General features: G+C 44.3%; 1 protein-coding gene across 1 annotated transcript in view; it reads right to left on the bottom strand.

Moving 5' to 3' along the window:
- The window catches only part of DDX60 (DExD/H-box helicase 60), an 84,124-nt gene that overhangs the window by 56,987 nt on the left and 11,790 nt on the right, over window positions 1-15,347 (bottom strand). Inside the window, exons 5-10 of the mRNA XM_012770611.2 lie at window positions 14,495-14,836; window positions 10,437-10,553; window positions 8,417-8,575; window positions 6,381-6,539; window positions 2,000-2,141; window positions 879-1,034 (exon numbers count right to left, since the gene is read on the bottom strand). Of these exons, the coding sequence (XP_012626065.1) occupies window positions 879-1,034; window positions 2,000-2,141; window positions 6,381-6,539; window positions 8,417-8,575; window positions 10,437-10,553; window positions 14,495-14,836 (1,075 nt within the window). The remainder of the gene's footprint in view (window positions 1-878; window positions 1,035-1,999; window positions 2,142-6,380; window positions 6,540-8,416; window positions 8,576-10,436; window positions 10,554-14,494; window positions 14,837-15,347) is intronic.

The following is a 15,347-nucleotide window of genomic DNA, read 5'->3' as shown; positions in this document are numbered from 1 at the left end:
AGACAGAAGGATGGATGGATAGACACATAGATGATAGACAGGTAGAAAACAGATCAAAAAACACCTATGCTTCTTACGTTCAAATGCTCATTCCTTTTATTAGTCCCTGTTACGAGACAGGAATCTGAAGAAGGAAGTCTCAGAAAATGCACACACACAAACGCGCTTTAATGAAAATGAAATAAAGAAGAAGTAGGGGGAAAATACAGATGATAATAAAAGTGTTTGATACCATTATAGTATTCTCTTGGTTCTTCCTTGATTTCACGATTTCGCACACACATGCGCGTGCACATACACACACATATGAGGATAGACATTATATATCATATATGGGTTACATTCGATAACGGGCTAATGAATGAGATGCTAGCTAATGCCTGGCTCATGACTCTAAGTACACTGCCATTGCTCTGCCTGTTCCCTTCTTGGCGCTCCCTGCTGCTGTTGGCCCTGAGCCCTGCCAGGGGAGGCAGAGTCCCCGTCTATTGCTCTGAGTTCAGCTACAATTATAAAAAAAGGATATTTAGTGTCCCTTAGCCAGCATTTCAAGTGTTTTGCACAGAGACACTTTTCTGTTGACCTATACTGCCATATTGCTGGAAATGGAAGTCACACACACACACACACACACACATATATATGGCTGCTTTTTGTAAAATTGGAAACACCATTCACTACAAGCACAACGTAAATCTTCACAAGTATAGTCACAGCATACCGCTCCGAAAATATAACAATCAACAAAATTTATTCTTCTTATTAAAAGTCAAAGTGCCAGAACATTATTTATGCTTGCAGCATTGAATTACTGGTGCTTCCCAAATATTTTCAGAGGAACAATGATTTTCTTTCAGATTAATTTAGGAACTTGTTACCTTTGATTGGCGACTGATTCGTTCTAAGAAAATTAAGTTTTGTTGTTCTCAGAGGAAATGGCTGTCCGACATCAAACTCTCCGACCATCTTTGACACAGTGCTCCAGAGATGTTCGTATTCCTTCATGATGACATTTCCCAAGTTCAAATGTCGCCCTGCATAACAATTAAGAACGCTAGATATTAGCAGTCATTCACACAGACACAGGAGTACACATTTTGTCTAGATTTGTGGAACTCAGAAGAAATACTTGTCAACTTGTGAAATTTTCAGTAAATTCCATCCTGGACCTAAGTGAAAACAGTCACTAGTACCAACTATGAGATGTCGCATTTTAAAGTTTGTCTTATTTTCCTACTTGGTAACTAAATATTAAACTTTTAACTGCCTTAACTAACGTTAACAAGTAGTGGATATTTAATCGTTCTTTAAGGTGATATAAAATGGTATACCACCCATAACTTTACAATCAATAAAATGGAATAAAAACTTTGATTTTTGAGGCATGAGAGTATCTGCAGAGGATCATTACATTTATATGTAGCCAATTCATGCCAATGATTACATCATGAAAGAACCAAATTCTAGGGGTCAAAGCAGCTTTAGTAATGTTCGATTATCATAGTTACAGTTCTCTCAAAATGTGTTTTATTTTTCTTTGACTATTAAAAAATATCAGAAAATTTATTCTAAGAAAAAAAATTAAAGGAAGAAAAACAAATTATATATAACAGATCTATAAATTGGCCTTATATTTTAGAAAAAAAATTTAAATTTCCTAAATATCTAACAGTAGGAAATGATTACATTAATTGGTGTAAATTTTATGAAGAAATATTACACATGCATTAAAATGAAAAATTCAATTATTAAAATTTATTGGAAATATTTTCCAAATATACTTTTGGAATAATATTAAGTGAAAAAATTATTTTTAATTAATATTTGCTCTAATTGCAATTAAATAAAAATTATATACATACATAAATAAGGATGTGAAGAAAGGAAAATAATTGCTATTATATGTTGGAGGTATATGAAAATTATTTTGAAATCTAACTTCTTTATAACATTCTTCTCTGGATAAAGATATACTGATTATAATATACTAAAGTGGTACCTTGTACATTTTCCTTTTCATAGTAAAAAGCAATATTCTTCAACAAAGCCTCATCACTTAAGTCAGAAAGGTAAATTAAATTCAGATTCCCAAATTCGAAAATGTTCATATTATTTAGGATGAAATATTCACACCACTTTTCCTGAAAAGTTAAAATAAACCAAGTTATTGGCAATTTCCGTATTAGCAACAAACCACAGAATGACTTCATATGCCACCAGAACCCAACGCATAGTGGTGGCCAGTGCTGTTCCAATTCTGGTGACTGTAAGCCCATTCCTGCTGGGTCATCATTAATGCTTTACGCCAGGGGTCTTTAAACTTTTTAAACAGAGGGCCAGTTCACGGTCCTTCAGACCGTGGAGGGCCGTTGGAGAGCACGGCGCACATTCCACACATGCGCACTGTGGGCCCGGGACCAGTCGGCCGCTAAGCAGGACAGGCAGCAGCGGCAGCAAAAACACCCAGCAGGCCGGATAAATGTCCTCTGCAGGCAGGCCGCATGTAGCCCAAGGGCTGTAGTTTGAGGACGTCTGCTTTACCCTGTCGGTGGGACTGCAAATTAGCACAACCTCTACGGAAAACAGTATGGCGATTCCTCAAAGAACTAAAAGTAGACCTACCATTTGATCCAGCAATCCCACTACTGGGTATTTACCCAAAGGGAAAGAAGTCATTTTATCAAAAAGACACCTGCACTTGAATGTGTACAGCAGCACAATTCACAGTTGCAAAGATGTGGAATCAACCCACATGCCCATCAATCCATGAGCGGATCAACAAACCATGGCATATGTACACCACGGAATACTGCTCAGCCAAAGAGAAGGGTGACTTAATGCCTTTTGCAACAATCTGGAGGGAACTGGAGACCACTATCCTAAGTGAAGCATCTAAGGAGTGGAAAAACAAACGCCACGTTTACTCACTATTAAATTGGAACTCACCGATGAGCACACACGTGCTTTTCCTTAGGGAAGTGCCGCGATGTGGGCAGCGGGCAGAGGCTATAAACACAAATAAGGCCCCACTCGCGCCCCGGCCACTCACCTGCTGCTGTGCAGCCCGGTCCCCAACAGGCCAGGGACCGGACCCATACCGACGCGTGGCTCCGGGGTTGGGGGCCGCAGGGTTACGGGATACAGGAATATATTTTCCCACCCAAGCATTAAAACAGCCTGCGTGGTACCGTGTTCACCATGCCTAATATGTACTGCATCACAAACCCTTTAGAACTTCCGTTAGAGCGATTGTGAGTGCTCCCAAATGCAAACTCACACATGCAGGAAACGGGCTTTTCTATGCCTGAACTTTGCGTGCCGGCCTCACATGCCCGCCGTGCTGGCACAGTGCGTATGGTCTGCGCACTGCAGAGAAAACCCGCCCGATTCCACCGCGTCTCTGCCGCGCTCAGATCCACGCCCTTCACCCACTTCCTCCACGCCGCAGCGGTGGCTATCCCATTCTGTCTAACGAAGTCACGAAGAAGCAGAGTGCGTCCTGAATACAGGTTTTGATTTTCAGTGACCGCATTTCGGTATAGCGTGAGTCCTTTGCGGTCCTGCGTGACTCTTTGATACTTTGTTGCTCTGCGAAAGGGCTGATAGAATCTACCACGTCTCCATAAAGGGCCCGGGGCAGGTGCCCCTCGGAAATTCTCCTCGTGTCATCCCGACAAGCCGGCCGGCTGGGCACGGCACGGCACGGCCGTGGTGGCACCTCCTGACCTCCCCTGACCCCAGCATCTCCCCGCAGCTCCACAGGCGGAAGCTGCTCGTTCTGCCACATGTCGCTTCCTCCCGTGACGCCCTCCCTCACCCACGCTCCCCTCCACCCGTCCGCCGAAGGCCACCTGCGTCCCTCAGCTCTCATCTCCTCGCTCACGGTCCCCGCCGAGTGAGGGTGACTGTCACGCCCGCCTCCCGCTCTCCCTCCCCGGGGGCAGCCCCACCCGCAGGGGCGCAGCCATCTCAACGCTTCTTGAACTTCCTGCGCCCCATGACCCTCAGCACCCTGTCCCGGCCTTGTGCTCTCCTGGCCCACCCACGCCCTTGACTAGTCTCTGAATCGCGGCCAGAAGAGCGCCCTGCATCAAACGCAAGGCGCCCCTCCCGGCCCTCACCTTCCCACAGCTGTGTCCCGCACGCGCCCTCGCCAACCCCGCACAGCCTCCGAGCCGCCCTCGGCCTCTGACCTGCAGGACTGTCCTCGGTCCCGGGTCTCCCTGCCACTCGGCCCACCCATGCCTCCCCAACGCCAGAGCCAGAGCCTCGGTCCCTCTGCAACCGCTCTGTGCTGGGCACTGCCTGTCCCTGCCCCTGCCCCTGCCCCTGCCCCTCCCCTGCCCCTGTCCCTGCCCCTGCCCCTGTCCCTGTCCCTGTCCCTGTCCCTGCCCCTGCCCCTGTCCCTGCCCCTGTCCGTGTCCCTGCCCCTGTCCGTGTCCCTACCCCTGCCCCTGTCCGTGTCCGTGCCCCTGCCCCTGTCCCTGCCCCTGCCCCTGTCCCAGTCCTGCAGGCCACGCCTCACTCCCCGGACTATGCCATCCGTTCCCATGGCTTCAGTTGATGCTCCCGGGTCTGCTTCGCCCTCCTGCGTCCAAGCCTGCATTTCAAGTTGCTGCCTCGACATCCCCCGGCACTGCAGACTCAAGGCTTCCAGAACTAAGCCCGGAGCCTCCTGCACCAAAGTGCCCATCACAGAGTGGTGGCGTCCCCACCGGCCAGCTGGCCGAGACGCCGGACTCCCGGGGCCTGCCTCTCTCTCTTCCCCACTCGCAGTCCTCCCTTTCACCACCAGACTATGAAGCATCCTGTGGTTCCGCCCTCACCGCCATTTTTAAAATTCAGTATCTGTCTTCTCTGCAAACTGTAGGCCCAAGAAGGGCTTAGGGTGGGGTGCGTAAATGTGTTTTTATTTCTCTCACTCTATCCCAGGGATTATTAGCACGATGCCTGTGCACCAGTTCCATGTTGTGGACCGGCTTCCCAATCGGTCTATAAAGCACTTTCCTTGGGCATTTTGACTACAGGAACCAAATCCTGGACCGAGATCCCTGCCAACTGGCGCACTGACCCTGTCCCTGGGCACCAAGCCCACGTCGACAGCCCCAGGGTAAAGGCAAGGCTCCCACGGAGAGAAAAATAGCATCTGAGACACAGCAAAGACTGCTTAATGTTCCCTATGGGGAAGGGAAGTAAATTGCGATGCTTCCATGAAAAGATAGCCAGTAGCTGTAACAAATGATTCCAACCAACGTTGTGAAGAAATAGAAAAATATGTGAAAAAACCATACGTGAGTGTGTTTACATATATATGTGCGTATATATATACACATATATATGCCTTTACATATATATACATATGTATATGTATGTATACATATGTATATATGTGTGTGTATATATACATATATATGTATATATATGCCCCTTGCCTTTAAATAAAAACACATTTACCCACCCCACCCTAACCCCTTCTTAGGCCTATATTTTGCAATTGTTTCTTCCATTGGAGTTTTCTCTCTCTTTCTCTCTCTCTCTCTCTGTCTCTTTCTCTCTCTCTCATATATATATGAGAGATATAGTTCTCTCTCTCTCATATATATATTTCTCTCTCTCATATATATATTTCTCTCTCTCTCATATATATATATATATGAGAGAGAGAGAGAGAAAACTCCAATGGAAGAAACAATAGCAAACAATAGAAAGATCTCTGCATTTAAAATAAAGAGAAAAAAAACCCTAAAATTTTAACAGAGCATTGATTTGAGTGGTGGGCCTCTGGGGAAGTTCTTTTTCTTTCTCTTTCCCTAAAATCTCCAAATTTTCTCTGGATATCCTCCACAAAGGGCAAAAGCAATAAACCCATTGATTTCTTCAATTCCTCTTAAGAGCAGAACACGACGGTCGCCAACAATGTGCTATAGCTGATGACACGCAAACCTGGCCCTTCCCCAGCGTGCTGGTGTGTTCCTGTGGCCCAGCCACTCGGGAGGCCGAGGCAGGAGGATCACCGGAGCCCCTGAGCTGCAGGGAGCTATGATCGGGCCACTGCACTCCAGCCCAGGTGACAGAGTAAGACTCTGCCTCTAAAACAATGTTTTAAAAATTAACAACAACAAAAACTTGATCGTGATAGAGATTCAAAGAAGGAAAAGTAGCGCGGCTTTGTCCTTGGGTTAGAATATATCGTGCTGCTTGTTATTCCTGTCAAACACGGTTGTTGAAATTAGGGCGCGATGGATTTTTATACCATTAAACTTTTAAAGCCCACGAAGGGCTGTCACTGTTCCCGTGTAAATCTGACTTGACGGTTACGTGGTTTTTACCTATCACACAGTCAAAACGGAAAGCAGTGAACAGATGACGAGTGCCTTTACCGTGCGGCGCAGCGTCCGCAGGCCCTGAATCCACGCGGAGGTGACGAATCTCGCACACGCTCTCTGGGAAAGAGGCAGGTGGAGCAGAAAGGCCACACTGAGACAACGCAGCTTGCAGAAATCTTCCGTCTCCTGCAGGGTCAAGCCACCGCTTGTCACCTAAACACAATAAGAGCAGTGAGCCAGGGAGCAGCAGACCACGAAACCTCGAAAACCCCGCAAAACCCGCGCAGCCCCGCAGAAGCAGGCGGCCTCGCTCCACGCTGCGGGGATCACTCCATGCGTCACTCCACGTTTCCGAGACGGTCCTTGTCTTTATGCATAGCTGGGCCGTGTTTACACAGATGCGGGAGGAGGAGAAGGGGAAGCTGCCCGCGTAAAACAGAAAACACTTCTCAGGATCTTGGTGAAGCCAGACGCCCCGAGAGCTGCTCACACGCCCGCGAGGTCGTGGCTTCCCGGGGCTCTGCCTTGGGGCCGCCTCTCGGGAAATGCTCCCTGCTGCCAGGGCCCTCGAATTTGAAGAGTGACGCTGAACATTACCAGGGCGAGGACGCCAGGATGGCAACGCATCTGGGAAACGCATTGGGCGAGAACAAGGGTAGCCATTGGACACGTGCAACGCCAGGGCACAAGGCGGCACACCCGTCTCCAAACGTTTGCAGGGTTTCAGGGCAGCAAGAGCGAGACCTCCTCAGGGCACCTCCAGGGGCCAAACCGGGAGCTCCAGAGAGAGCGCCTTGCCTTAGTATCATTTCTGAGAGGATGACTTAAAACAGCAAGCCTAATCACGCAGAAATATTTCACTAAAAATATATTCGAGGAGATATCGGTAAAGCGCTTATAAAGGATGCTAGGTAAAAGATGATAGGAGCCCTGAACTTTTCTGAAACTGTAGAAGAAAGAGCCAAAACTTCATTTTTCTTCCATAGGAATCTTTTGCCAAGAATCCTCCCTCCCAGGACTCAGACTGTGTAGGGAATAGTACCATGTTTCCCCAAAACTAAGACGGGGTTTTATGTTTATTTTTCCTCAAGAAGACACTCAGGAGCTTATTTTCAGGGGATGTGTTATTTTTTAGAACCATTTCCTTTAGAACCACTGGCCCCATCTCTCCTGTCGAGCACTAGAGCTGTCACGGGGCGGATGAGAAGGGCTGCTCGTGTTCTTTCCCGCTCCGCGACGACACGCACGGGTTGTGCAGACGCGCTGCGCAGCCACGCCCGTCACTAGGGCTGATTTTCAGGGTGGGGCTTCTATTGCGCACCTGCTTAGACATCCTGCTAGAGCTTATTTTATGGGTAGGTCTTATTTTCGGGGAAACACAGTACATGTACACATGTGTGTGTGTGTGTGTGTGTGTGTGTGTGTGTGTGTGTGTGTGTGCATGCCCCACCCGTGAGCACAGATATGCAGAGAAGACTGTTTATTTACAGAGAGAATCCGGACCGGCCAGCAGATTCCTGATGGACCCTGCGACCCAGGCAGAGTGTTGAGAACTTCAGTATGTCTCCAGGCTGGGCTGACACCAAGACACGGCCATGCTCTTGCAAAAGACGGCTTGCTATTGCGGGCCTTGCACAAGACAGACCTACACTCAACCCACACTGCTACTTAACACCTTCGGTCTGAGGAACGTTACCTGGACTATTTGAGCTTCAGTGAGTATGTATGTGAAACAGGAATCACAATGCCTTTCTTGAAATGCCGTTGTGAGGGTTCAGTGACACAAGGCATATGAATGGCCCAGACAATGTGGCATGGTAGTGTCCCAGCAGGTTCTAATATCCCTTTTTGTTTCTTTTTTCTTTTTGATGATTCAGACTACATAGGTACTGAGACATCCGTATAGTAACACACTAAAAATCATACGACACAATGGCTGTTTCCTGATACATATAAATGCTAGAGTTTTTTTCCCTTTTTGGTTTTTTGAAGTTTATATAAATAAATGAGGGGAAAACATGAAGTACCAAAGGGAGGGAATGACAATGTGGAAAGCAATGATCTGTCCCCAAAAGTCGCAATCATCTCACCTGTTGGGCATCAGATTTTTGATCAGAGGAGGTCTTTCTGTTTTCTAAAAAGCGATGGTACATTCTCAGAGACAACGAGCATGAAGCGACGCAAAGGAAACGGCGGATGTCTGATTCTTCTGGCCAGACTTGCTTCAGCAGAGATATAGTCTCACATGCCTGCCACAGGAAAACACCAAAGCACGTCATGGTATTTAGAAAATATTTTTATTCATAAGCGACCTCACTGGAAGAACTCATACAGAAAAGATGGATAGATATGACTGCATAGAACTATCATTATTTCTGTTAAAATCTGATAAACAAAAATTTTAAATGGGAAAATAATTTCAGCAAATATTTCAATAAAACCATTAAAAACATGAATGTGTAAAGAGCTCCAATAAGTTAATAAGAAAATGTCTAATCCTTTAATAAGATTATAATTCACTAAATACTAATACAAATATTATTAAAATTTTTAAAAGTTCAGCCTCTTTAAGAATAACAGAAAAGCCCAATTGGATACCATATTTTTACTTGCAAAGGACTTTTTTTTAATAATAGTACTAGAAATCATGTGATATGTCATTTCTCTTCTATGTTGCTAATGAGAGTATAAATAGGTACAGACTTAATGCAAGGCTATTTGTCAATACATGTAACTATTAAATATGTCAATATTTTTTGATTGACTGTGAGAGTTCTAGGGCTCTAACCTAGGTAAATAATCCAAAATATGTACCAAGATTTATGCACCAGAATGTTCATCACAGAGTTATTTGTAAAAGCCAATTTAAAAATTTTTAAATGTTTAAAATTTGGGAAATGTTAGGTATCCAGCAATAAAAAGTTTGTGAAGGATTTTAAATTAAATTTTAAAGTTTATATAATTTAGAAAGTGAATATAAAAATATATCACATGCTCTCAATTGTGTAAAAATAAATAGAACACATCACTGAAAGAATATAGTCAAAATGTGGGAGTTTCTACCCCTAAGTGGTGATACTATGCATGCTCCTCATATAATAAGCATGAAAGAGATTTAGAGGAATAAGACCACAACATTCTAAAATATAGATATTATACTTCTGGTAATATCTTTTATTCCAACGTGAGGCACTGGACTACTCACAGGACATTTTTATATTTTTCAAATTCTATCATGCATTTTCCTACACTACATACATACATAATATAGTTTTTTGGACACCCCTGTAGCTGAAAACAAGAGTCTGCGCTAGTAATCAACTTCCTAAAAATACTGAATATTTTTACAACTAAATATTGTACACAAATCACACTCTCAGAAGGATATTCAAAAAAATAAACTGGGCCGGGCGTGGTGGCTCACGCCTGTAATCCTAGCACTTTGGGAGGCCAAGGCGGGCGGATTGCTCAAGGTCAGGAGTTCGAAACCAGCCTGAACGAGACCCCGTCTCTACCAAAAATAGAAATAAATTAATTGACCAACTAAAAATATATATACAAAAAAAATTAGCCAGGCATGGTGGCGCATGCCTGTAGTCCCAGCTACTCGGGAGGCTGAGGCAGGAGGATCGCTGAGCCCCGGAGATTGAGGTTGCTGTGAGCCAGGCTGACGCTACAGCACTCACTCTAGCCTGGGCAACAAAGTGAGACTCTGTCTCAAAAAAAAAAAAAAAAAACAAACATAAACTGATCGATACTCTTCAAAATCGTTAAAGTCATGAAAGACAAAGCAAGGCTGAGAAACTATTGCAGACTAGAGGATACTAGGAAGACATAACGACTGAATGGATGTGGTTCGCTGGATCAAATCCTGGAACAGCAAGATATTTGTGCAAAAGTAAGCAACACTCAATTAAGTTTTGAAGAATAGCTAATAGTATTGTGTCTATGTTAATTGCCTGGTTTTAATAAATGTGCCCTGGTTACTTAAGGTGTCAACATTAAGAGAAGCTGGGTAAGAAGTATATGGGAACTCTGTACTATTTCTGCAACCTTTCTATAATTACAAAATTAGTTCAAATAAAAAGTTTTTTGAAAAAGTGTCATTACCTCTTCCATCATATTTTTCCATTTTAAATTTCCAAAAAGAGATGCCAGTGCTGAAACCCTAAATTCTTGCATTTGCTTAAGCAGGGTTTGATAAGCATCCTCAATCTTCTTTTTATTCTATAAAATGAAGGAAAGTCAGGTAAATTGTCATCAATAAAGACGTAAGTTTCTCCTATAGAAAATTAGATATTTAAGATATAATTATGTTATAATATATTTATAGGCAAAAAAAATTACAATGATATAATTGCAGATGGTCAGCAAAGATTTTAAAGTCTGCCAAACATCATAATTTTCTCTTTGAAAATTATTTTTTGTCTGGGAATATAGTGCATTTCACATGTTAACAGTTTCATAAAGGTGTAATTAACGTAACATAAAATTCGCTCATTTTCAGTATACTGTTCAATGGCTTTCAGCATATTCACCAAGTCTGCAACCATCATCACAACCTAGATTTAGAACATTCCCAACACCCCCCACAGAACCATCACGCCCATTTAATGCAAGATATGTTATCACGACAAATTTCAAACACACACATGAATAAAGGACAGCATGAGCTCCCCATGGGTCCCTGCACCCAGCACCGGCCACTATCAGTACACAGTTCATTTTTAATTATATCCCACATAGCCCTCAAATTAGTTAATGACGTCTTTAAGGAGAATGTTCAACAAATTAGGAAATAAATTATTTTACCAGAAATAAAATCCTTCATCTAAAAAGTTATTCTAATGAGTGAGATGTGCACCATCTGGGGGATGGTCATGCTGGAAACTCAGACTTGTTGGGGGAGGGGGAAAGGGCATTTATTGAAACCTTAAAATCTGGACCCCCATAATACGCCAAAAAAAAAAAAAGTTATTCTTAAGGAGGGATTAGGCAGGATGTTCCTAGGGCACTCTTAAAACTCAGATTCAGAAATTGCTCAGACAGAATTAAATGAGCTAATCGATAACAGCTCTTCCTCCCCGCATAACCAGCGCTATTCCTGCTCACGGCAGGCAACCGGGGTTGCAAACGCTTTCAGGACAGGGGTACAGCATGTGTCGCCTAGCAACCGTCAACAACAGACCGCATGTAGGGCGGCGGTCCCTGAAGATTACAGTGTGGCTGAAAACTTTCTATTGCCTGGTGACGTCGTGGCTGTCGTGATTCCGTGACACGGCGCATTACTCGAGCGTCCGTGGCGATGACGCGGGGTAAGCAGACCTGGCACCCTGCCAGGCGCATAAAGTGCAGCACGTACGGCTGTGCACGCTATGTAGTACTTGATCGTGATGGTGAGCAGCTACGGTACTGGTTTATGCGTCGCTGTGCACGCTATGTAGTACTTGATCGTGATGGTGAGCAGCTACGGTACTGGTTTATGCATCGCTATGCTCTACAATATATTTTGTTCTTATGTTACAGTGTATTCCTTCTACATATAAAAAGAAAGAAGTTAACTGCACAACAGCCTCAGACAGGTCCGTCGGGAGGTATTCCAGAAGAAGGCATCGTCATCACGGACAAAGACAGCCCCACGCATGGTCTTGACCCTGAAGACCTCCTGGTCGGGACAAGATGTGGAGGCGGAGGAGAGTGACATTAGGGTCCTGACCTGGGCAGGCCTCGGCTGATGTGTGTGTCTGTGTCTTGGTTTTGCTTTTTGTTTTGTTTTTGTTTTTTAATTTTACAAAATAATTTATTTTGGAAAAGTAGAAGCAATTTAAGTAGTTATATAATATTGATAGGAAGAAAATACTTATAGATCTCTGACCCTCACCCAATGAAATCCCTGCTCTTCTAAAGTCATTCTCTTCACTGTTTCCCCATGGATCACTTTTCCCCTAATATTTAGCCATGGTATTGCTTCATTCTGAATTATAGTATTTGCCTCATTGTACCTCTCCTCTTTCCCTCTATTTAAAGTATTCAACCCTTAAGTCTCATCCCACTTAAGAAATCTTTATAGATTACTCGTAATGTAATTACTAATAATTTAAGTTGTCTACCGTGTACAGTGTATGCTACCCAGTTTAACTAGGTAGTATACTTTATTGTAAAATGCTATACTTTATTATTTCTCAAGGTCAGGTGGACTCCTGATAAGATCAATCACAGTATTGGTGCCTGGTTGTGTCTTGGTTTTTAACAAAAACGTTTAGAAAGCAAAAAAAAATTAAAAAATTATAAAAACAGAAAAAAGCTGATAGAAAGAATAAGGATATAAAAGAAAATATTTTTGTACAAACGGTACAATGTGTTTATGTTTTAAGCTAAGTGTTACAACAAAGGAATCAAAAAGTTTTAAAACAATTAAGACATTTTATAAAGTAAAAAAAAATAAGTAGGCCAAGGTTAACTTATTAAAGAAAAAAATTATTTTTATAAATTTAGTGTATTCAAAGTGCACAGTGTTTATAAAGTCCACAGTAGTGTGTAGAATGTGCTAGACCTTCATGGTCACTCCCCATTCTCTCACTGACTCACACAGAGCAACTTCCAGTCCTGCAAGCTCCATTCATGGTAAGCACCCTATATGGGTATACGATCTTTTTTTTTTTTTTTTTTTTTTGAGACAGAGTCTCGCTTTGTTGCCCGGGCTAGAGTGAGTGCCGTGGCGTCAGCCTAGCTCACAGCAACCTCCAACTCCTGGGCTCAAGTAATCCTCCTGCCTCAGCCTCCCGAATAGCTGGGACTACAGGCATGCACCACCATGCCCGGCTAATTTTTTCTATACATATTAGTTGGCCAATTAGTTTTCTTTCTATTTATAGTAGAGACGGGGGTCTCGCTCTTGCTCAGGCTGGTTTCTAACTCCTGGCCTCAAGCAATCCACCCGCCTCGGCCACCCAGAGTGCTAGGATTACAGGTGTGAGCCACCGCGCCCGGCCTGGGTATACGATCTTTTTCATCTTTTATACTGTGTTTTTATGGTATCTTTTCTATGCTTATATACACATATTCTTACCATTGTGTTACGATTGCCTACAGTGTTCAGTACAGCCAGGTGCTGTGCAGGCTGTTGGCCCAGGAGCAGCAGGCTGCACCAGCTTGCCTAGGGGAGCAGCAGGCTGCCCCCACACAGGTCTGTGCAAGTGCACTCTGCGATGCTCTGGCAATCACGGCATGGCCGAGCAAGGACACGCTTCTCAGCACGTGGCATGTGGCTGTACTAGAGCAACATAGACTCTTTTGTCATTTCATGGCCGCCATGCGGGTGTTTCCAAATACATGGGGGGTGTGACACAAATGACAAAGGTTAATCCACTCAAAAATTACCCTGAGGAAATATGCAACGGTCTTCCTGTGCAGAATTCATGATTAGCGGTGAGACATAAGCAGAGGCTGGTTCTATTTATAAAAATCAGTGTGCATTTTTGACTACGAAAATTTCAACACAGCAATTCTCAGAAGTACCACTGTAGCAAACTAATGAGGTCATGGAATTAAATGCGAATTGCTAAACTTTGGAGATTCTCCTATTAATGACTTAATATTAAGAAATAAACTTATTTCAGTTATTTCCCGTCTTCATTAACCTTCTGTGTTGTTTTCTCACTGACGGCCACCGTATTAAACCATTTCAGTTGCATGTCTCAGCCGCAGACACATAACTTTCGCCTCCAATTTAATGCATGTCTGGCCTTCATTAACTCGGGGTCAATATGCACACAGTGGTTAAGGACATAGGGGCTGGAGTCGGACTGTGTCTCTGCAAATCCGTGTTCTGTTACTCATTTGGCGTGGAAGGTGAGCAGGTTACTGATTCAAATACCTATTTCCTCATCTGCGAAACACGCACGATACTGACACGCACCTTACGGGATTATCGTGAAGGTTAAATGAGAAACATTCCTGAGAACCACCCAGCCAATTTCATATCATTAAGTGCTCAATAAATGCTTGCATTTGTGTTACTATTAAATTATTATTGTTGTCATTAATTTTTTATACCTCTTTGTTAAGCCTATGATAATTTCCATAGAGGAGGTGCAAAGAAAACTAAGTCAAGTAACCGAGAAAAATTTTGTGAAATTACAGAACGCTGTTTTTTAGGTGTCCGTTACCTCCCGGAAAAAGCCCTGGTTCCGGTGCATGCTGGGCAGGAAGTAGGCGTACAGCCGGAGCACGTCGGATGCCTGCCCCGAGGACAGCACCACGTTGACCTTGCGTGCCCAAGACTGCACGATTAAGAAGTTGAAAAGGTGCGTCTGCAGGTCGTTCCGGCCCTCGTCCGCGACGATCAGGAAATAGGGGCAGCTCTCGTCCAGGAACGTTCCCCACTCTCTCGACAGGCACCCGGAAAACTTGGTCTGCACATCGACGGAGGTGTTGTTCTGAAGATGGAGAATCAGCCCGGCTCTCAAGGAGAGCAGCTTGGGGGCGTCGAAATACGCGTCCTCGGCATCCTGCGCAGGGGGGGAGAGGGACATGGCTTTGAGATCACGGCCCAGCAGTTTGGTGGGTTTGACACACGCCATCAGGGACATCACGGGAGGGAGACCCAGCACAGTTCTGCGCTGATAGTCGGAGAGCTAACTGCCGTTTCACAGATACACGCCAAACACCACACTTCGGGTTTAAACGCCTGTGTCTCCTTTAAGAAGGCGTATGAGGCCGGGCGCGGTGGCTCACGCCTGTAATCCTAGCACTCTGGGAGGCCGAAGAGGACAGATTGCTCAAGGTCAGGAGTTCAAAACCAGCCTGAGCAAGAGCGAGACACCGTCTCTACTATACATAGAAAGAAATTAATTGGCCAACTAAAAATATATATACAAAAAATTAGCCGGGCGTGGTGGCACATGCCTGTAGTCCCAGCTACTCAGGAGGCTGAGGCAGGAGGATCACTTGAGCCCAGGGGTTTGAGGTTGCTGTGAGCTAGGCTGACGCCACGGCACTCACTCTAGCCGGGGCAACAAA

This window comes from Microcebus murinus, chromosome 15 (genome assembly GCF_040939455.1).
Source record: "Microcebus murinus isolate Inina chromosome 15, M.murinus_Inina_mat1.0, whole genome shotgun sequence".
Taxonomy (NCBI): Eukaryota; Metazoa; Chordata; class Mammalia; order Primates; family Cheirogaleidae; genus Microcebus; species Microcebus murinus.
This window is presented reverse-complemented; position numbering and strand designations above follow the sequence as displayed.